This window comes from Pyrus communis, chromosome 9, assembly GCF_041283825.1.
Source record: "Pyrus communis isolate YQ-2024b chromosome 9, ASM4128382v1, whole genome shotgun sequence".
In the NCBI taxonomy this organism is placed as follows: Eukaryota; Viridiplantae; Streptophyta; class Magnoliopsida; order Rosales; family Rosaceae; genus Pyrus; species Pyrus communis.
In genome coordinates, this window is record NC_142573.1 from 17,906,534 (window position 1) to 17,930,888 (window position 24,355).

General features: G+C 38.7%; 1 protein-coding gene across 1 annotated transcript; it reads right to left on the minus strand.

Moving 5' to 3' along the window:
- Positions 1-1,766: 1,766 nt before the first annotated feature.
- On the minus strand, positions 1,767-21,498 carry LOC148694360 (uncharacterized). Its single transcript, XM_088700683.1, has 2 exons — positions 18,324-21,498; positions 1,767-1,773 (listed from the first exon to the last, which is right to left on the minus strand). The coding sequence occupies exons 1-2, from the start codon at positions 21,416-21,418 to the stop codon at positions 1,767-1,769; spliced, it is 3,102 nt and encodes a 1,033-aa protein (XP_088556809.1). The 5' UTR covers positions 21,419-21,498.
- Between the last annotated feature and the right edge of the window lie 2,857 nt (positions 21,499-24,355).

Sequence of the window (24,355 nt, forward strand, 5' to 3'; positions counted from 1 at the left end):
CATCTCTACCTAGCACGAGGCCTTTTGGGAGCTCACTGGCTTCGGGTTCCGTAGGAACTCCGAAGTTAAGCGAGAAGGGGGCTAGAGCAATCCCATGATGGGTGACCTACTGGGAAGTTGCTCGTGAGTTCCCAAAAAACAAAACCGTGAGGGAATGGTAAGCCCAAAGCGGACAATATCGTGCTACGGTGGTGGAGCGGGCCCGGGAAGTGATCCGCCCCGGGCGGGGATGTGACACATTCTCTTGCATTTTAAGTTACTTTACTTCTCAAATCAAATTCTAAACTCAATTTGTTAATTTCATTGTTTAGTTAGGGTTCACATAAAACTAGTAATTTGTAGAGGTCTAATCAGTCACTGTGGTTCGACACCCTTACTTGTGTCATTATACTATCCTTATATTTACACTTAAAAGGAACACAACACTTGGCTGGGTAAGAAGCCAATGGCAAAGTATTTCAAAGTCTTTGGGAGTGTTTGCAACATTCTACGTGATCATGAACATCTAGCAAAGTTTGATACTAAGAGTGATGAAGGAATCTTTTTGGGGTATTCTAACACAAGTTTGGCTTATAAGATTTACAATCTGAGAACAAAAACCATCATGGAGACCATAAATATCAAGATTGATGAAACTCATGTCCTTCCCTCTCTGGAAGCTAAAAATGATGATGTGTGTTTCCCTCTTTTAAGGATAATGGTGATACTCTGTTGAGTTAAAAATGGTGTCAGAAAGTGACAATGAGAATGAATCAAGCATTGATCAAGATTCTTGTGTCCTATTCAAGGACAAACCGAAGTGGGCCATAGGTCATCGTGATGAAGAAATTGTAGGTCTGATTAACAAAGGTGATAAAACTCAAAGACAAATAGCTGATAAAGTTACAAATGTTTGCTATGTCTCCCAGATTGAGCCCAAGAATATCAAAGATGCCCTAACTGCTAAAGAATGGATCTTAGCCATGCAAGAAGGGCTGAACCAGTTTGAGAGGAATGAAGTTTGGTCCCTTGTCAATCGTCCATTGAACATTTACGTTATTGGCAGTAAATGGATCTACAAGAACAAATCTAACGAGTCAAGAAATGTAATCAAAAATAAAGCTAAACTTGTTGATCAAGGATACTCTCAATTTGAAGGTGTTGACTTTGATGAAACCGTCGCCTATGTTGCTCATCTTGAATCATTCAAACTTCTTTGTGCTGTTGTGTGCTATTTAAAGTTCAAGATTTTTCAAAAGGATGTCAAAACCACAGTCTTAAATGGATATCTTACTGAGGAAGTTTATGCTGAACAACCTAAGGTTTTGAGGATCCTCACAGGCCAGATGGGGTATACAAACTGAAGAATGCTCTTTACGGCCTCAAACAAGCCCCATATACTTGGTATGACAGAATGTCTTATCATCTTCTTACTTATGGTTACACTCATGGCTCTGTTGATAAAACCTTGTTTGTTAAGAAGGTTAAATCTCATGTTGTGATTGCTCAAGTATATGTGGATGACATAGTTATTGGATTTACTTCTGATTCTCTTGTGAAACAATTTATTGATATGATGACAAGTGAATTTGAGATAAACTTGGTTGGTGAATTAAATTACTTCCTTGGACTTCTAGTGAATAAGAAAAGGATGGCATCTTCATCTCTCAAACAAAGTATGCCAAGAAATTGGTGAAGAAGTTTGGTCTAGAAGGGTTAAAAGCTGCTAGATCTCCTATGAGCACATGTGCCAAAATTCACAAGGACTCAAGTGGCAAGAATGTTGATCAAACTCTGTATAGAAGCATGATTGGTAGCTTACTCTACCTGACTGCCAGTAGACCAAACATCGCATTTGTTGTTGGGGTATGTGCACGGTTTCAAAGCTGTCCAAATGAGTCTCATTTACAAGCAGTAAAAAAGGTCTCATTTACAACCAATACCAACCTGGTTGGGTACAGTGATTCTGATTGGGCTGGGTGCATTAATGATTGAAGAAGTACCTCAGGGGGAGCTTTCTATGTTAGGAACAATATGGTAGCTTGGCATAACAATGAGCAAAACTATGTCTCATTGTCCATAACTAAGACTGAAATGTTGTTGCTGGAAGCTATTGTACTCAATTAATGTGGATGAACGAAATACTTAGTGATTATGGTATCTCATAATCCACCTTTCTTGTTTATTGTGACAATATGAGTGCTATTGATATTTCGAAAAACCTTGTCCAACGTTTAAGAACCAAACATATTGATATAAGCCATCACTTCATTAGAGATCTTGTGAAAGGTAAAATTATTACCTTAAACCTTTGTGCCAACTAAAACACAGCTAGCTGACATATTCACTAAAGCCCTAGATAATCGAAGGTACGAGGATCTTCAACAATCTATTGGTCTTTTTGATATGATTTGAATAGGTTGTATAGTCTTGCTTTCAAGAGTTGAATATTTTTGTCTAAGCATCTGTGCATGTTGTGTATAAACAGTTATCTCATCAGATAACCTCATTTTGCTCTCTGTATGCATCTCTTATTTGTCATACATTGTTAGTATTATATGGATTAGCCTAGGATAATTTTTCGTTGTGATGTTAAAGGTTCTCCCTGTTCTCTGAGATGGCCTCTGAAAAATCATTTTTCCAATCATTCAAATCTAGAGGTGTTTTTGAATTTAATGTTGCTTTGGTCCTAATTGAGTGGTAGTGATTTTACTCACTCTATAATTTGGACCATGTGCCAATTCTCTTCTTTTTGTCTTCTCCCCAAAATCAAAACAAAAAATTCAAATGGGAGAGTGTCTTGTGAAAGGGGTGTCTTCAAAAGAAAATATATATTGTCAAATGGGAAAATCCCTTCATTTTGACCTTCCATACAATGTCATGTGTAGTGCTTCAAGATCTCCCTCTGTAGGTCATGTATCCAATTCTCTTAAATATCAATGATGATTCATCACAATTTCACCTTCATTCAAATGACCTTGGCATTTCTCAAATTGGTGCCTCACTCGAAGTTCCACATCAAAGTTGGCTTTTCCTTCAAGGCTTATGCCTTGCTTTTTGCGAGTCTTGTCCATTGTCCACATTATGTAGGAACTGTTGTCTTTTAAGGTCAATGGATTTTTAAATGCTTGGTTCTATGATTCCAAGATGGCTGTCACCAAACCTATCCCTTTACCTTGACACATCATAATTGCATCATGAGCAAGTGTTTATCTCTATATTAGTGTCTTTGTATGCCCCTAAAGAGTTGTTTTTTTGAGAACTCCATTGCATATTGTTTTCGTTAAACACTCGTCCTATCAATATCTTTTGGAAGCATCAATATTCAAACTACTTTCTTTTATCCCTCTCATGGCTTGTGTTTTAGCTATAGTTTATTGGTGCAAAGATTCAACAGTTATCTTGATCTCTATCATCTTAATGAGCTGCCTTCGGTTGTTTGGGTACATTTGTTTATGCCTTTGCTCAAATTTATGTTTCAATGGTCATCTCTTTTTTCTATTGAATCACTATCCCTCATCAGATAAATGAAGTTATAATTTAGAATTATGGAGGAGTGTGTTTTCATGAAGTGCATCAATTTTGGGGGAGTTTCATTATAGGGGAGCTAATTCACAATGCATGCATCTTTTTGTTCTTACTTGTTGCTACACTTTGCTTGGGCTTATCCATATAGTTTAGTGCATATTTTTTATCCATTGTGCTCTTGTTGTTCTTCTTCTATGTATTTGCAGCAAATTTGACTATTCTATGCATTTTTCCACCTTGTCTTTGTCTTACCATGACAAAATGGGGGAGAAAAATTTCATTGTGTTTAGTTTACAACAAAACAAAGAGAATATAAATTAAACATTGAAAACAAAGATTGAATACACCTACAAACGCTCCAACAATCCAAGCTTGAATGGCCAAAACGTCCAAGGCTTCTCCTCTCTTCTTTCTCCTTCTTTGTTGCCGCACAAGGGTGTTTAGGTATGAATTATGGTGATGGATGGATAGGTTGGATGGTGGTAGGAGGTGGATGATGGCTGAATGAATGGAGAGAATGAGAGAGAGAATATGGATGTCTAGAATCTCTAATATGTGCGGCAGATTGTGTATATATAGAGGGAGAAAGCTTAAGGCAATAAGTAATTAATTTGGGAAGGTTTTAAGACTCCAAATCCTCCAAGAAAAGGGTAACAAATCAGAATCCTAAGAGAAAAGGAAAGGAAAGTTGCGGCATTGACTAGAAGAAAAGGGGGAGAAGATATGTGGCAGATTTTGGAAGAAAAGGGTAAGAAAGGTGCGGCTCCATCTTGGACTAGGATTAGAGCTTTTAGGACATATATTTAAGTGTCCAAATTGATTAGGAACCCCTTTTGATAGCTGGAAATTAAGTAGGAAAGATTAGGATTGACTAAGTCAAAACAAGGAAGTTTGTGTCATGTTTCCTTCTTTGTGATTGATTCCTTTTCTTCCAAGTCTTGAATTAATTTCTTCCATCTTCTTAGCAGATTCCTAGCCTCCTTTGGACTTCAATTTCGTCCATCCATCTTGCTCCAAGCATATGCAATCCATTTAATGCCCAAAACTACTCCAAAATGCACCAAAATGCACTTTCTTGCTACTTTAGCCATGTGGACCTACAAACACACGAAAATAGCTTAAAATACTAAAATAACTAAGAACTAACAACATAAATGTAAGAAAACAAGCTAACTAAATCACCTAAATATGCTCCTATCACGGACAAAGGTTTTGGCAAGGAATTGACCGAAGTTTCCGAAGCCAAGAATGGCGATTTTGAGAGCGTTGGATTTATGGTAATGGGTTTTGATTTGGCTCTTGTAGTTGAAGGGCTGAGCTGCATCCGTGGCTCGGAGTCGGAAACGGTGGGGATGGAGGTGGGAGTGGTTTTTGGGGAGCTTGAGAATGGAAGAAGGTGATGGGAGAGAGTGAGAGACTGAGTGGGAAGAAGGGTAGAGATTTGGAAGGAGAGGCGGGGGTTTGGTTTGTGAGGAAGAGAATGAGAGCATCGTTGTTGTTGATTGTTGTAGGGAGTTTTGGGAAAGAAGGGGAGAGGGACGGAGGAGAGGTGGTGGAAACTTGAAACGGATGAGAAAGGTGGTGGTTGTGGAATGAAAACTAATACTTGTTATTAAACTAACCAGACCAAACCAACGAGGATCATGTGACTGAATAATTGAGGGGATATGGTTGGTAAACGTGTGAATATAATAAGGGTAATGCTAAGGAGACTCAATTTATAAACTAAATTTTGAAAACTAAAGGACATGAAAGTTGATGATTGGTTTATTGCTTAAGCGTTGATAAAAGTGCTCATTTTTATTGATGACACATCATTTAGTTTGCAAATTTAGTAGCATTACCCATATAAGATACTCATGTTAGTCCTAGCTTTTAACCATCTTCATTTTTTTTGCTTGTGGTTGCTTTTCCAATCTAGCAAGAAAAGTGTTTGTAATTGTACTCCGTCACCCTCTCTCTCTCTCTCTCTCTCTCTCTCTCTCTCTCTCTCTCTCTCTCTCTCACTTTGTCAAATAAAGCTGTTGTTTTTTCTTTTTAGACCCTTTTTTATCATATGAGTAATGCTAGTGAGACTAAATTTGCAAACTAAATGATGTGTCACGAATAGGAATATGCATGTTTATCAATGTTTAAGTAATCAATCAATCATCAACTTTCATATTACCCTTTACCATATACATTCTTTGGTTGCTATCGCTATTTTGATTTAGTGAGAAGAGTCTTCGTGGTTGTAATCTCTCCCGCTCTCTTGTGAAATCCTTTTTGTCTCTTTTTCTTTTCTTTAGACAAAATCACTTTAGACTAATTTTATGTATTTCAAACTTTTTGGATTGTTTTTATTCCAAAAAAAAAAATAATCCTTCTTTAGTGTAAAACATGATAAAATTTACAGGAATGATGACATTTTAAAGTACCAATAACAACTTTTTTTCTAAAATTATAATGTGAAAAGAAAAGTAAAACAACAAATGACTGAAATTATGAAAGGTTTTTCCGTGGGGGTAAGACCCGCAACTCTCTTTGCAAAGCTATTCTAATTTTTAACTTTCTATGCACTTACTGATAGGTGATATTGAAATTATTCTAATTATAAACTGTTAGTGTTTCACATCTCAATTTGTAATCAATCTCTAAAGAACCATGAATTAAATGGGAGTGTTGGCTTATAAGGTCAAGTGGGCTAGGTAGGATGTGCTTCTACTTACACAAGGTCTTCAAATTGACAAAAGGCTCAATTAGTTGATCTCATACACAGTGGGGCTTTCACATAAGATTTCATCAAATATTGAGATTTCTAAGTGATTGAATGGTGTCGCTTTTTTTTTTTTTTTTTTTTTTTTTTTTTAAAGAAACGATAGTAGATCTCATTAATCATAGCAAGGTACAGTGAAACATAATAGAAGGTTCAACAGGATGAGGCACAATCCTCCAAAAGTACATCAATTAAAATGAAGTGATTGGGTGTTGTTTGAAGAAATGGAATTGGTAAATAAGTTTTAAAATTTTGGATTGTAAGTGGCAATAAGTTGTATATGAGACTTCTACAAGTGACATATTTTTGTCCCACCGGCACTCCCTCCTTTGTCATTGCATAAATCTAATAATTCTAAAGTTGCCAAACAAGGTACTGTAAACATATGGAATTCGAAGGAGGTTTAGTTTGGCATTGTTCTCGTGTAAAAATAATCACTTTCAAAAATTGTTGTGGAGAATTAATCAACTATTGTAGCGACCCGTCCTCAAAAATTACAGTCTTTATAATTTTAAAATGTGAATTTACGGAAATGTCCTTCGAGGCAAAGACGTTGACTTTTGTTGACCATCTTGTCATGTCACGTAAGGTTCATTTTCTTGACGTATCAGTACTCGTCACTACGAACGCATGGGCGCAAACGGAACGTAATTTGGAGTTACAATGAAGGAGTTATTAACAAATGAAGTTGAGGGCAAAATTGTAAATTTATTATTTTCTGGAACGCTCCAGATTTTTGGAGCAAAATTTGGAAAGCCACGTGTGTGGCCCAAATTAAAGGGTAGAAAAGTTGGGCGGTGGAGATGAAAGATAAAGGAGAGGAAAATTCATCATGAACTCGGAGATGAAAATTCATTAACTCCGATTCCATACGTGAAGTCCGATAGATGAATTTTCGTGATGAATTTTCGTCTTCACGTATGGAATTCATGAATTTTCGTCTCCAATTCCATACGTGAAGTCCGATAGATTCATCACGTAGTTTGAACCTAGTTCCATTAAGGTCCACCGCTTGATTATTATAGCAATCGACGATCTGACCGTTGGATCATCACCAAACTTTGACGCGTTATAGTACGTAATATTTGAGGATATTAGAAACTAACGGATCGGGAATCGGACATATGGATCTTCCCGAATATGATATGTAAGTTACTTGTTATATTGATAAGAATTCTGAGACGTGATTTGATAATTGTTCTAGGTGCCGATTGTTCATGACGACTCGATATTCATGCTAAGGAGTTGTAGCGTGGACCTCAGGTGAGTGGGCCTTTTTCCTTATATATATATACACACACACACCTTACGGTTTTCCAAAAAATGTTTTAAATTGATTATGCATAGCATGCCATGATTTAAATGTGTTATATTTAAATATTGCATTGTGATGAGATTTGTGGTTATGCCAAATGATCCTACGGAGACATAGGTAAGTTCAGGTGAGTTATTATGTGATTGAAATGGTTGAATCATAAGAGCATGCATATATTCATTTAGAGCTCATCATTGTTGCACCTCAGTGTTAATGCTCCCATCCCGGGCCAAGGCACAGCCTTCACGTGATTGTTCACCTCCCGCACCGCACGCTCGCCTTAGATCCAAGTTAGGTGCTAGCCTGTCGTACAGGCCGCATTAAGTGACTCTGACTCGTAGGTGACCCACGCATAGGGCTAGCTTTCACGTGATCGTAGGACTAGAGCGTACATATTTACACCCAGCCTGTCGTACAGGTCACACTAGGTGACTCCGAATTGTGTGCTAGCATAGATTGATGAGCAATAGGTCCAGTCGTACAGGTCACATTAAGGTGACTCCGACTGCCATGTTAGTTTAGATTGATCTCACACCTGGCTTACATATATTATTACTGAGATATTGTGGCATGGCACGACATGCTTCTGTTTTTACTGCACCTGTGCATTCATTTTTTGTACCTACGTAGTATTATTTTCTAGAAACTATATGGGTTTTACGGCGAGGGGTTATAATGCTTTCAAAAGGTTTTTATTAAAACTTTATTTTCAGGCCCACTCACCCTTATTTTTCGCCCGTCCAAGTTCTAGTAGTAGAGTTTTCATACCAAACGAGGATTATTGGCAAATCTTGATGTAGACGTTTACCCGTCATTTTGAAATTCCTTAGAATATTTTCTTATCCAAACACAGTGCCATAGAAAATTCCAGAAATAAAAATAGCAAAGTGCAAAATTTGATAACCATGTTATTTCATTTTTCACTTTTTTGGAAACTGAAATCTTATTTGGCAACTAGTTTTAGTATTAAAAATAAAAAATAAAAAAATTGAAAACTGAAATCTTGTGTGGTAGCTAAGTTAATAGATGTTACCTCCAAAGTTATTGACGTCTCTGCTATAATATTGGTCCATATCACTGTTTTCTATCGTTGCTAAGTTGTGACATTATAAGTTTAAACACATAATATTTCATTTTTGTGATGCAAACTATGATATTCCAGATATGATTAGTTGTTTTTTTTTTCTGGTATCTAGTTGGTGTTACTAATGTGATATAAACTAACACTCAAATTAAAACCCTATGATTGTAGTATATGAAAGTAGGGATCGTTTTAGGCTGGGGATTAGAAGGGATGCTAATCTACTCAATTTAAACTCTAAATCACTAAACTAGACTCTTATGACTCAAATTAAGCTAAATAGACTCAAAACACACAAACTAAGTTAAATTGACTCAAAACAGGACCTAAGGAGTAATTTGGATGAATTCTAACTTATGTTGACTCAAAACACTAAAAGAAACAAATTAAAACAGATTCTAACTAATTTCACACAACAAGTAGTAAAGGGGATTGAGTTTTTGACGAATTTAAAGTAAAAACAAGTAAATTAAAGACTCTAAACTATGTTGCACGAAATTGGGGTGAATGGATGGGTGATAAGCTAGCTCGAGGGTCCCTCTCCACACATGACACACTTGCATACAAATCGATTTCCAGTTTCTTTTCCAATAAACCATGAACCTTAACACCCCACATTAACCATGAACAGCACTAATTAACCCTCAGATTTTCCTTAAGTCATTGAATTGGATGGAATACGCATCGGCAACCAAATTATTCTTCAATAGTTCCCTACATGAACAGCATAATAGAGATACAATCAAAGATCATTATGTTGGAAATGTGCCCTAAAACCAATCATATGATGATACTTTATGGACATTTCACATGTTAAACTAATCTAGTTTAATATTAAGGGCAAACATTATTGTTTGATCCGTCTCATATAAATGTTATATGCTTAAACGATAAGTCCAAGGAATATGTGATTGGAAGAATGCGATCTAAAGAAGTTAGATTCATGAGACCATTCTTTCGTTGACACATCCTAAACATTCCTGATCATAGGATTGTCAATTGGGCATTGACAGTCCGTTAAGATCAGTACGTGCTATGTCTTCTCTCAGGGAGAGTGACTAGTCTCGAGTCATTGGTGTGTGATGCGATATTTATACGCACACAAACTAAACCCTATTTGTGACAATTGTAGTAATGATGTAAGTAGGGATCGTTCTAACCGGGGATTAACTAGGGATGCTAAACACTTGACTCAAATAAATAAAACTAACTTTTAAAACACTAAGACAAACTAAAAGGCTCAAAACAAGTTCAAAAGACTCCAAATACTTAAAAACATAAAATAAGACAAATCAAATGATTAAGACTTAACAAAATAGGGGGGGGAAATTGTGGTTGGACGAGATTAAATTAAACGGACAGATTATAATTTAAAACAGATAGTAAAGATGAATGTGATGAAAATATGGATGATGGAATAGCTAAGGGGTTCTTCTCCACACATGTACACTTGCATACAAGATTGATTTTCGGTTGGTCTTTCAATAAATTATGAAACTCAATGCTCCAAGTTAATTAGTCCGCTTAAATTAACTTTCAGATTTCCCTAGATTCGTTGGATTGAATGGAATACGCATTACAACCAAATTATTCTTAATCAAAGTCCCTAACTATGGAATACGCATGATAGAGACGTTCAACAAAGATCATTAAGTTCAATGAAAATTATAAGTGTTGACGAGGCATTCGTTACTATGGAATACGCATGAAACTTATGCCAAGAATTCGTTTAACGCGATTGTTTATAAGCAACCTCCACTACTTGTGAATATAAGTTCGTAACTATTAGGTGAAACTCACTTATATTCTAGCGTCATATTCATTCAAACGGTTAAACAAATTGAATCCACAACTTATGAAATTCCAACCAAAAGTAATCAATTCATATTGCAAGCATAAACATGTATTTTGAATCACCCCCTAGCTAAAGGGGGGGTTTAGTTCCTCATAACTTTGAAATCAAAGAAACACCTAAACATTCCAACAACTCAAACTTGAATTGTATGAACGTTTAGGCACTCTTCTCTTCCATTACAAAACAAAGAAAATTGAATTTAAACATTGAAATCAAAGAAACACCTAAACATTCCAACAACTCAAACTTGAATTGTATGAACGTTTAGGCACTCTTCTCTTCCTCGTTGTTGTAGCACAAGGTCTAAGGTGAGTTTTGGGGGGATGAGGAGTGGTTGGAGTGGTTGGAATGAAGAGAAAATATGCAGAAAATGAAGGGATATGCACGGCAAGAATGGAGGTGTTTGTGGTGTGTTGTGTATGAAAATGAGATGTGTTTAGGTAATGGGAATGCAAGGGTATTTATAGGAGGAGTGGAGGTGTATATGGCTGTTTGTTTAAGGTGTTTGTGTGGAGGAATGATGGAAAAACAGCTAGGACAACATGTGAAAGCTGGAATTGCATGTGAAGATGCTGGAATTTCAATGTGAAGTGCACGGCATGGGTGTTTTGGTGCATGTGTTGGCTGTTTTGTTTGTTGGTTAAAGCTTGTGTTTGCATGTGAATGTTGTTTGTGTGAAGTGTGTGTGAATGCATGTGGATTAAAGAGTGAATGGTGGCTGAAATAATGATGGAAAACAGCTAGGAGAAGTATGGAATGCATGTGAAATGTAAAGGGAAAAGCTGGAAATGGCTAGGAAGGTCACGGCATAGACTTCTTTGGTGCAGAAATGGGTGTTGTTTGCATGTGAATTGAAGTTAGGGTGAATGATGATGAATGGATGTGGATTAAAGAATGAATGGTGGTGTAATGATGAAGTGTGATGGCTGAAAATGGCAAGGGAAATGCATGTGTTTGCACGGCAAAGAGGGAATGTTGGTGTTTTTGTGTTGATTTGAATGGTTTAATTAATGGGAGTGCATGTTTGAATGATTAAAGTGCATGTGGGTGAATATGTGGCTGATTTATGAAAGGAATGCATGTGTTGATGAAGTGGAATGACAACTAGGTTATGAGGGGAATGCATGTGATGCATGGCAAGGTTTTAGAATGGGCTTAAAATAGGGTTGTTTTTGATGGAATGGATGGTTCTTTGCATGGCTATAAGGGAGAGAATAAGAGAGAATGGGCTAGGCCCTTTGTTGTATGTCCTAAATTGCATAAATGGCCTTCAATTTCGTCCATCCTTTTGGCTCCATGGATAAGCTATCCAATCCATGCCCAAAAATGCTCCAAATAGCCTCAAAATGCACTTTCTTGCTCCCTAAGCCCTTAGAACCTGAAAACACACAAAAGAAGCATAAAGAACTAAAATAACTAAAATAACTAAAGAAACATAACGTAAATGTACGAGAACAAGCCATTTAAGTCGCATGAATATGCTCCTATCAAATACCCCCACACTTAGCTTTTGCTAGTCCTCGAGCAAAACAGAAAAACAAAACAAAACAACAAAAGAACACGAAACTAGACAAAACGAACAAAACCCCACCTACACCTTCCAACAATCGTCTCACGGATTTCCAATGCACATGACAAGTTAAAAATCATTATTCCCACAGATTTTAGCCATCTTTACACTTAAGTACATTCTTAATCATAGTCACCACATACTAGTTCACAATTAAGCATTTAAAACCATTATTTGAATGTAGTAACATGCCTTAGAGAATTTCCTCAATTCCTTACTAGAATGCACTATATTTTCACACAGATTTTCTGACTACACACCCTACACTAGTTATATGTGAGAGATTGATGTAAACATGAAAGACTAGTATCTCACATATGTTATAACAAAGAAAGCATTTTCTGGATTTACGTGACATGAATATGATCTCATGAATGGAATGCTACTACTTAGAATGAGAACCAGTGATTCCATAAGCTCATATCAATTCCAAACTCCACATTTTGAAACACATAACACTCAAGATAGAAGTCAAAGGGTTGTAACGGGGCTAGGGTATTGGCTAACAATGAAAGGTGAAGGATAGACAAACATTCTTAAAGCAATAGTGAGCAAAGTATTGAATTAGGCACTTAGAATTCCCTTAAGAACGCAGAAGTCAACTTTGAACACCCAAGGGAAAGTCACACAAAACTTAGGGCCATATTCAACTTTTTGGACCCTTTCTTCAACCATCAACGCTCGTGAGTTCATTCTTACTTATTTTCACTCCTTTTTTTTTTTTTCTTTTCTTCTTCTTTTTCTTTTGAATCTCAAAACATACATATAAACGTAAGAACAAACTTTTACTCCCCCACACTTATTTTCTTGCATAATGTAACTCAAAAGGAATTCATTTAAGTCATGCTCACTATACTTTAAGAACAAGGGTATAGGAAAGTCCTACTCTAGGCTAGGTAAGGGGTGATGTGGTTAGCAAAGAAAATAGGCTAAACGAGGCTCAACGGGGTTAAAACTAATATATACGAAATATGGGAAGTAAGGCTATTTGGCTATGGTGGCAACTACACAACTTCATCTTGATATATGTTATGCAATTCAATGTCATGCTTTGAATGAAATGGATATAAGTTCTAGCATTTAGTTCTATCATGATACAATTGCATTCTAAGTAGCAACCAAGCAAGGAATAATGAGATCATGCAACAACTTTAGAAAACAAAGAATCACATAATATAACTCTCCAAAGAACGTTTAGGCTCAAGTCTCACAAGGTTGTAGCGTTTGTTTGAGTTCCTTCCTTCAAGCATGTTACAAAAACGAATTTTTCTTTTATGATTGCATGTGAAGTCATACATTATAACCATAACCAAGCATATACCAAGAGTAATTCAAACTTTTCTCTATGTTTATAACTCTTTTTAACAGTCATGCAATTTCAAACCAAATCCTTATCATTGTGTTGGAAGGTACCCTAAGACACAAACACACCAAAAACGACTCAAAACACTCTTTTTAGGTTTTTCAAAACATTTTTTCAAATTTTTATGTGCTTTTCAGAGTTAAAAAACAAAAAACAAAAATACTAAAATACTCTAAAACAGCTTAAAAACGTTTTAAAACAGCAAGGAACAACACTTAAAGTTAAGTTAAGGGTGATAAAATCCACGAATTTGCATCAGATATACTTAGTTACCCCCCCCCCCCCCCATACTTAAATCAAACATTGTCCTCAATGTTTTAAGCTTAAAATCACACCAAACAAAAGTAAACATAAAAACAGCAACGAAACATACTAAACATGGCATAATGTAAATAACAAAGAGAAAAGTTTAGAGACGCAAATCTGGTTGTGGAATGTAAATTCCATCTTCTCCTTGTTGATTGCATTGAGGCTTTGATCTTTGTGATTCCACAGGCTTACTCTTGAACTGCGCTGCTCCCATCATTGATTTTCCTTTGTGCTACTCTTGAACTGGGCAGCAGGCTTCTTTTGGTCTCCCCCGAAGGTCTGAGCTTACCCCTTTTATCTGTTTCTTTGTTCAATCTTTGCAGGAGTGGTCCCTTCTCTGGAAGTGTATCAACCGTTGAAGATGACTACTCGAGAGCAACGCTAGGTAAGCAATCAGGAATAGATTCTAGGCAGTTGGCTCCAGATCGGAAGACTGACTCCAAGTGCCGGCTGATTGCTTCTTTTACTTTGCCATGCGAGTAAGAACAAGGACAAAGAAAAAGACAGGGAAAGAGCATGATATGAGATACTTTTGCTTTTGACCTTGATGATATGAGATACCTTTGCTTTTGAAGAAGCGGTGAATGAATCAGCACACTTCAATCCGCCGTTTCCTCCTGGGTCATCTGTACTCTAGGCATCTGGTATCATCTTTGGGGAAGAAGAAAGAATTGAGTATTTCGAAAGGCTTTGCTGGGAGTGCGCCCTCAGAGGTGAGGGAGAGTTGGGCATTTTTTTCAGGTCTTCATTGCCATAAATATGAAGGTCGACATATATAGAGATAATAGCAAGTGGTGGTACTGTTCTTTTACCCTTGTCGACAGACGTTTTGATCCCGCAAATCCGGCTTTTTGAAATAGCAGGCGCCTCTTCGATTTCTGAACGACGCCCCTTCGATTTCTGAGCAGGCGCCCCTTTGCTTTTTGAACGACACGTAGTAGTGCGGATGCGGCTCCTTTTGACAAAGCTGCACGCGTTTTCTGAAAAGCAGAGAAAGCGTCGCCGGACTTTGCGCTTGTCGGCTAAAGATGTGTAGTTGCGATGATGGCCTCCACGTGTTTTCTGAAAAGAAGAAATCTTTTGACAAAGTTGAACACGTCTTTTGAAAAGCCGAGAAAGCGTCGCCTAACTTACGCCGGAAATTCCGGCTTTTTGAATCGGTGGACGCGTCGCCTTGGCTTTTTATAGCGGTATTGATCACCCCAACATTCACACTCTGAAGATTTGCCCATTCTTGAAAATCGTCTCCGACCCTTTGAAATTTTACTCCATCCCTTCTCTTTGAACACCTTTGAAAAATGACTAACCCATCGAACCTTAGCTTAGATTTGAGTCTCAGCAGCGATCCGGTTGCGCCCCGTCAAGGTAATGTATGGCGTCCTTCTTTTTTATCTTCTAACGGTCCTCTTACAAGTGAAGACTCCATGATGACGGATGCAACAACAGCTACGATAGTAGCGAGGAACCTCCTCACTCCTAAGGATAGTAGGCTGCTTTCAGGACGGTCCGATGAGTTGGCCGTTCAAGAGTCCCTCGCTCTCAGTGTTCAATGTGCAGGCTCTGTGTCGAACATGGGCCAACGCCTACTTGCTCGTTCTCGCCAAGTGGAATCCTTGATGGCGGAGGTGGAAAGTCTCAAGCAAGAGATCAAGCAGCTGAAGTACGAGAATAGAAGTTTGCATGTGCTTGCAAATAACTATTCGACGGGCATGAAGAGGAAGCTAGATGAGCTGCAAGAATCCAATGGTCGAATGCAAAGTGACCGTCAAAGTGACCGTCAACGGCTTGCGGCTTTCTTCCAGAGGCACATTTTTCCTGGCTCATCCAGCGTTCTACCAAGTGTTGAGGCCTCTTCTTTAGTGCCTCCTGCTTCTATAGTTTTCCCAAGTAGTGGGGCTTCAAGTAAACGCCCTTTGTGAAGGCTCCATCTTTCTTTGTTTAGCAGTGCCTATCAATAAATTAAACATTTTCTCAATGTTACAATCATAGACTCACACAATTAACAAACAAACAAACAACAACAACTAAACAACCTAACAAGGCAGAAACGAAATAACAACAAAGAGAAGAGTTTTTAGGAATCTGGAATTGGAGTGCTTTCTAAGTCTTCCTTTGTTGAATGCATGGGTTGCCTCCCAAGTAGCGCTTTCTTTTACGTCTTGCAGCCGGACGGTACCTCCGTTTAAGCTTGACTAGGTTCCACGGCATGGAGGGGTACCTCCTCCACGACAAGCTCCTCAAACGTCTCGTAATAGGGCTTCAATCGATGCCCATTCACTTTGAATTCTTGCTGCGTCCTTGAACTTTTGATTTGTACTGCACCATGAGGGAAAACATTAGTGACAATAAAAGGACCAACCCATTTGGAACGCAACTTACCCGGAAACAACCGAAGGCGAGAATTGAACAACAACACTTTCTGCCCAATAGAGAACGTCTTGGTACGAATCATCTTGTCATGGAATGCCTTCGTTTTCTCCTTGTAAATCCGGGCATTCTCATATGCTTCATTTCGGATTTCATCAAGCTCACACAATTGAAGCTTCCTATGTAAACCTGCGGCATCAAGGTCCATATTGAATGTTTTGACGGCCCAATGTGCACGATGCTCTAATTCGACGGGAAGATGGCATGGCTTCCCATAGATGAGCCGAAAAGGTGACATCCCAATGGGGGTTTTGTAGGCAGTGCGATACGCCCACAATGCATCGTTTAAGCGCAAACTCCAATCCTTCCTTGTAGACCCCACGGTCTTCTCAAGAATCTGCTTGATTTCCCTATTCGAAACCTCGGCTTGCCCGCTCGTTTGAGGATGATAAGGTGTGGCCACCTTATGCATGACATTGTATTTCTTGAGCAACGCCTCGATGGTTCGATTGCAAAAATGGGAACCTCCATCACTGATTAGCACTCGTGGCATTCCAAACCTTGCAAAAATGTTAGTTTTCACAAAATCTGCAACCACTCGAGAATCATTAGTTCGGGTGGCTTTTGCTTCCACCCATTTCGACACATAGTCCACAGCAAGCAATATATAAAGAAACCCATGTGACGAAGGAAAGGGACCCATAAAATCAATACCCCAAACGTCAAAGATTTCAACACTAAAAATGGGGGTTTGCGGCATTTGTTGTTTAGGACCAATATTGCCCGTTCTTTGGCATCTATCACAAGACATGCAAAATGTTCTAGCATCCCTAAAGATGGTAGGCCAATAGAAACCACATTCTAACACCTTAAGTGTTGTTCTTTGAGTGCCAAAGTGTCCCCCACAAGCATAAGTGTGACAAAAGGTTAGAATAGCATTAAACTCAGAATCGTGCACACACCTACGTATAACTTGGTCAGGGCAATATTTCCATAAATACGGGTCATCCCACACATAAAACCGTGCCTCTTTCTTCAATTTATCACATTGGTGTTTAAGTAATTCACTAGGAACATGTTTAGACACTAAATAATTCACCAAATCAGCATACCAGGGTTCACTTACCTTGACGGACATCAGTTGCTCATCTGGGAATGTCTCTATGATAGGCACGGCATCCTCCTCATGCACCATACAGCTCAAGTGGTCAGCCACCACGTTTTCACTTCCTTTCTTGTCCCGGATTTCGATATCGAATTCTTGGAGAAGAAGCATCCAACGAATGAGTCGTGGTTTGGCCTCTTTCTTGGTGAACAAATACTTCAATGCTGCATGGTCAGTATAAATAATAACTTTAGTACCAAGCAAATAAGAACGGAATTTATCTAAAGCAAATACAACAGCAAGAAGTTCTTTTTCAGTGGTAGAATAATTCAATTGTGCATCATTTAAAGTCCGAGAGGCATAATAGATAACATGCGGCCTCTTTTCCTTCCTTTGCCCCAAAACAGCTCCTAATGCGTAATCGAAAGCATCGCACATAAGCTCAAAAGGAAGGCTCCAATCCGGTGGAACTATGATAGGGGCCGAAGTTAGCATTTCTTTGAGGTGATTGAACGCCTTCTCACACTCCTCGTTGAAGTCAAATGCCACATCTTTCTGGAGGAGACGGCAAAGAGGGTTTGAGATCTTGGAGAAGTCCTTGATAAATCGCCTATAAAATCCTGCATGACCAAGAAACGAACGAACCTCTCGAACCGAAGTAGGAGAGGGTAAGTAGCGCACAAGATCTATTTTCGATTTATCCACTTCAATTCCTCTTTCAGAAACAATATGCCCTAGAACTATGCCTTGTCTAACCATAAAGTGACATTTTTCCCAATTAAGCACAAGGTTAGTTTCTACACATCGTTTCAAAATTATTGTGAGATTTTCCAAACAACCATCAAATGAATCACCAAACACACTGAAATCATCCATAAATACCTCAATAATCTTTTCCACAAAATCTGAAAAGATACTTACCATACACCTTTGAAACGTGGCCGGAGCATTGCATAAACCAAAAGGCATGCGACGATAAGCAAAAGTACCAAAGGGGCACGTGAAAGTTGTCTTTTCTTGGTCATCCGGCGCTATGACAATATGATTATATCCAGAATAACCATCAAAGAAACAATAAAAAGAATGACCGGCTAACCTTTCAAGCATTTGATCAATGAAAGGCAAAGGGAAATGATCCTTCCTTGTGGTGGCGTTGAGCTTCCTATAATCAATGCACACTCGCCAACCTGTTTGGATACGGGTTGGCACAAGCTCATTCTCGGCATTCTTCACCACTGTCACTCCGGACTTCTTTGGAACACATTGCACCGGTGACACCCAACGACTATCAGAGATCGGATAAATCACTCCACAATCAAGAAGTTTGATAATCTCCTTTTTCACAACTTCCATCATTGGAGGGTTGAGACGGCGCTGAGCCTCTCGAGTTGGTTTAGCCCCCTCCTCTAGAAGTATGCGATGCATACACGTAGTCGGGCTAATTCCCCTAATATCGGCCAAAGTCCACCCAATGGCCGTCTTGTGCTCTTTCAACACTCGGATCAACTTCTCCTCCTCTATGGCGGTGAGTGATGAGGAGACAATGACGGGCAATGTCTCGTTGTCTCCCAGATAGACGTACTTTAAATGATCGGGCAACGGTTTAAGCTCAAGTACGGGTGCCTGAATCACTAAGGGTAACAACTTATTAGTGGAAACTGAAATTGAAATTGGGTTAGAAGGCTTACCATGGTGTTGAGGTAGTGACTCAAGGGCAGCCACTATCTCGGCCTCCTCCACACTTCTAGGCACGGCAAAACCAGATTTTTGCCCAATTCCTTGTGAAATTGTTGTTTCAAGTGTATCCCTCTCCAAACAATCGAGAAAATCCTGCGCCAAATCATCAATTATATCAATAGAAAAGCAAGAATGATCGTCCTTAGGAAATTTAATACTTTCAGAAAGATTGAAATCAATGACTTCCCCATCAAATTCCATCGTTAAAGTTCCTTTAAACACATCTATCTTGGTGCGGGCTGTTTTCATGAAGGGCCTCCCTAATAGAATCGGCAATGGGGTGGAATGGGGTGAATCCTCCATGTCAAGCACGTAGAAATCCGCTGGAAAAATCAAGTCACCAACCTGTACCAAAACATCTTCCAAAACACCCTTTGGATATGCATTAGAACGATCGGCTAATTGAATTATCACACCATCATTTTTAAGCTCACCTAAGTTCATAGATGCATAAATAGAGTATGGCATAACATTAATCGAAGCCCCTAAGTCTAACATGCATTGTTCAAACTTAGTATTACCCATAACGCACGGAATTGTAAAACTACCCGGATCTTTGCATTTAGGGGGTAATTTCCTTTGTAACACAGCAGAGACATTTTCACTTACTTGAACCACCTCTTTGTTTGAAATCCTTCTCCTTGTTGTACAAAGTTCTTTTAAAAACTTAGCATACCTCGGGACTTGCTTAATCGCATCAAGGAGCGGAATATTGACTTGAACTTTCCGAAAGGTCTCTAGAATGTCCTTCTCAGCTTCTTCCTTCTTTGATTGCCTAAACCTGCCAGGAAAGGGCACATTTAGTGGAATAGAACTAGAAAAAGTTGAATTGGGACTTACCTTGGTGGTTTGGAACGGTTTAGGAGGACTAGATGAATTCGGCAAGGTTTGGTCATCCTTGGCCGTGGGCTTTGCTCCCCGTGCTTCTTCTTGCAGCAACTTGTCCTCCTCGTCTTGACTTGATTTGGATGTATTTGAGTTCGTTCCAACCTGTTTACCACTTCTCAACATGATGGCCTTAGCGGTTTCAAATCCTCCCTTCGGGTTCATAACGGTTGAACTAGGCAATGTGCCTTGTTCTCTAATTTGCCCCATAAACTCAGCAATTTGACCCATTTGCTTCTCCAAATTATCCACCCGTTTGTCTTGGATTTGTCTCTCCTTATTTTGAGTTTGTACTTCCTGCGTCAAAGTAGTAAGTAACTTAACAACTTGATCATTATCCAAAGACATGCCTGAGGTTGTTGGGGCAGATTGCACTTGGTTTTGATTGGGGATGAATGGCTTTGTATAAAAGCCCGGTGGTTGCTGCCTAAATCCTCCTTGTTGTTGGGGTTGTTGAGGATCCCGCCATTTGAAATTTGGATGGTCCCTCCACCCCGGATTGTAGGTATTAGAGTATGAATCATGGCGTGGTTGATTTTGGTTCCCAAAACCCACGGCATTGGCAGATTCCCAACCTCCATTCTCTATTAACTGAGGGCACGTCTCCGATGGATGCCCTTGCATTGAACACACGCCACACACTTGGTTTTCTTGTGGTTTTGACCCCTTGACAACCTGAGACACGAGAGAAGTAAGATTAGCCAATTGTGACTGAATATCAGAAATTGTACTTACCTCATTCACACTTTGTTGTCGTGGCCCCTCTCTTTGTCCAACACCTTCATATTGTTGAGCGTTGTGTGCTCGGTTGGCAATTAGAGCTTTGGCATCCATTAGAGTCTTGTCCACTAATGCACCACCCGCCGAAGCATCTAGCATTTGACGTTCCATGGGAAGGAGTCCCTCGTAGAAATATTGAATGAGCAGCTCTTCCTTCATTTGATGTTGTGGACATGAAGCAACAAGTGATTTAAAACGTTCATAATAAGATGGAAATGACTCACCTTGATTTTGTTGAATGCCACTAATTCGTTTCCTCAAGAGAATGATCTTTGCAGTGGGAAAGAATTTCTCTAAGAATGCACGTTTCATACTTTCCCAAGAATTGACAGTTCCAGGAGACAATTCAAACAACCAATCTTTGGCCTTGTCCATAAGTGAGAATGGAAAGGCCTTCATCTTCAAAATACTCCCATCAACGTTAATGGGTGTCATACATGAGCAAACTACCTCAAATTCCTTAAGATGTTTGTTAGGATCTTCCATGGACAACCCATGGAATTTAGGAATATGATGCAATAAACTAGACTTAAGTTCAAATTCTTCTGTCTTACCTTCAGCTACCGTAGGGTATTGTATGCATAAAGGAGTGGCATTGCCCATACCTGAGGCAGAGAGCTCCTTGATGGTCCGATTGTCCACTGCCATGGTTGGTACTTCTTCTTTAAATTCAGGTTCGGGACTAGGAGGATTAGATGTTTGTGATTTCTTTTTCCTTCTCAAAGTCCTCTCGAAATCACCGTCAAAGTCGGAGATATGCTCACGAACAGGTTGTGAGCTACGGGTCATAAACTAGTACCTAGACACAAGAGTAAACAAGATAAGTAATCAACTTAATAGACTTGGCAAAAAAAAAAACAAAACACATACACACGATGCAAAAAAAAATTAAAACAAAACATAAACTAAACAATTTAAACAAGACTCAAGATAAGGGATTAGCAAATTTGCCAATCCCCGGCAACGGCGCCAAAATTTGATGCGATATTTATACGCACACAAACTAAACCCTATTTGTGACAATTGTAGTAATGATGTAAGTAGGGATCGTTCTAACCGGGGATTAACTAGGGATGCTAAACACTTGACTCAAATAAATAAAACTAACTTTTAAAACACTAAGACAAACTAAAAGGCTCAAAACAAGTTCAAAAGACTCCAAATACTTAAAAACATAAAATAAGACAAATCAAATGATTAAGACTTAACAAAATAGGGGGGGAAATTGTGGTTGGACGAGATTAAATTAAACGGACAGATTATAATTTAAAACAGATAGTAAAGATGAATGTGATGAAAATATGGATGATGGAATAGCTAAGGGGTTCTTCTCCACACATGTACACTTGCATACAAGATTGATTTTCGGTTGGTCTTTCAATAAATTATGAAACTCAATGCTCCAAGTTAATTAGGTCCGCTTAAATTAACTTTCAGATTTCCCTAGATTCGTTGGATTGAATGGAATACGCATTACAACCAAATTATTCTTAATCAAAGTCCCTAACTATAGAATACGCATGATAGAGACGTTCAACAAAGATCATTAAGTTCAATGAAAATTATAAGTGTTGACGAGGCATTCGTTACTATGGAATACGCATGAAACTTATGCCAAGAATTCGTTTAACGCGATTGTTTATAAGCAACCTCCACTACTTGTGAATATAAGTTCGTAACTATTAGGTGAAACTCACTTATATTCTAGCGTCATATTCATTCAAACGGTTAAACAAATTGAATCCACAACTTATGAAATTCCAACCAAAAGTAATCAATTCATATTGCAAGCATAAACATGTATTTTGAATCACCCCCTAGCTAAAGGGGGGGTTTAGTTCCTCATAACTTTGAAATCAAAGAAACACCTAAACATTCCAACAAATCAAACTTGAATTGTATGAACGTTTAGGCACTCTTCTCTTCCATTACAAAACAAAGAAAATTGAATTTAAACATTGAAATCAAAGAAACACCTAAACATTCCAACAACTCAAACTTGAATTGTATGAACGTTTAGGCACTCTTCTCTTCCTCGTTGTTGTAGCACAAGGTCTAAGGTGAGTTTTGGGGGGATGAGGAGTGGTTGGAGTGGTTGGAATGAAGAGAAAATATGCAGAAAATGAAGGGATATGCACGGCAAGAATGGAGGTGTTTGTGGTGTGTTGTGTATGAAAATGAGATGTGTTTAGGTAATGGGAATGCAAGGGTATTTATAGGAGGAGTGGAGGTGTATATGGCTGTTTGTTTAAGGTGTTTGTGTGGAGGAATGATGGAAAAACAGCTAGGACAACATGTGAAAGCTGGAATTTGATAGGAGCATATTCATGCGACTTAAATGGCTTGTTCTCGTGCATTTACGTTATGTTTCTCTCGTTATTTTAGTCCTTTATGCTTCTTTTGTGTCTTTTCAGGTTCTAAGGGCCTAGGGAGCAAGAAAGTGCATTTTGAGGCCATTTGGAGCATTTTTGGGCATGGATTGGATAGCTTATCCATGGAGCCAAGAGGATGGACGAATTTGAAGGCCTTGTATTCACTTTGGACATAAAACAAAGGGCCTAGCCCATTCTCTCTTATTCTCTCCCTTATAGCCATGCAAAGAACCATCCATTCCATCAAAAACAATCCATCAATTCACATGCAAAACCACCATTAACACACATGCACCCAAACAAAGCCAACCTAGCTAACCCTACATGCATTCTTTATTCACTCTTCATCATTGCATTCATTCTCCAAACACTTTCATTAATTAAAACACATTTGCACATCCACTCATTCTTTCCCCAAAGCCGTGCCTTTCCCTTCCACTTTCCAACCTTTCCAAATGCAATTTCATCAAACACATGCATTCCCTTCACTTTCACCCACATGCAAATTTAATCATTCATTTCCCAACATCATTGCCGTGCACATTCCCTAACATTTCTAGCCATTTCACTTCATCATTACACCACCATTCATTCATTAATCCACATGCACATTCAATCATTCACTCAAGCACCCTTGTGCCTTGTTTCCCCCTTTGTTCCCACCAATCACATGCATCATCATCATTCAACCAAGCCTAACCCGTGCATTCCCCCTAATTCCAGCACCAAAACATGCACTCACATGCATTTTCACCACCATTCACACACACATGCATCCTGAAATTCTTGCCGTGCATTTCATACCCTTTCTAGCTTTCCCTTTCATTTCCACCACTCATTCTTCATCATTGCAGCCACCTACATGCATTATTCATTAACCTTTCATCATATAGCCAGAAAATAAGCAAGAAAACACTCAATGCCGTGCCTTCACACACCATTTCAGCACATTCCAACACCTTCACATGCAATTCCAGCTTTCACATGTTTTCCTAACTGATTTTCCATCATTAATTAGCCACTTGCATCTTAAACAAACAGCCATATGTTCCCTCCACTACTCCTATAAATACCCTTGCATTCATTCATTCAAGAACATCTCATTATTCCATTCACAACACTTCACATAACACAAACACAACCCTTGTGCCGCAAATCCCCTTCCATTTCTGTGCAGTTTTTCTCCTCCATTGCAGCCACTATCCAACCACTTCCCATCCCTCCAAAACACTTCACATAATCCCCAAAGCTCACCTTAGACCTTGTGCTACAACAACGAGGAAGAAAAGAGTGCCTAAACGTTCATACAATTCAAGTTTGAGTTGTTGGAATGTTTAGGTGTTTCTTTGATTTC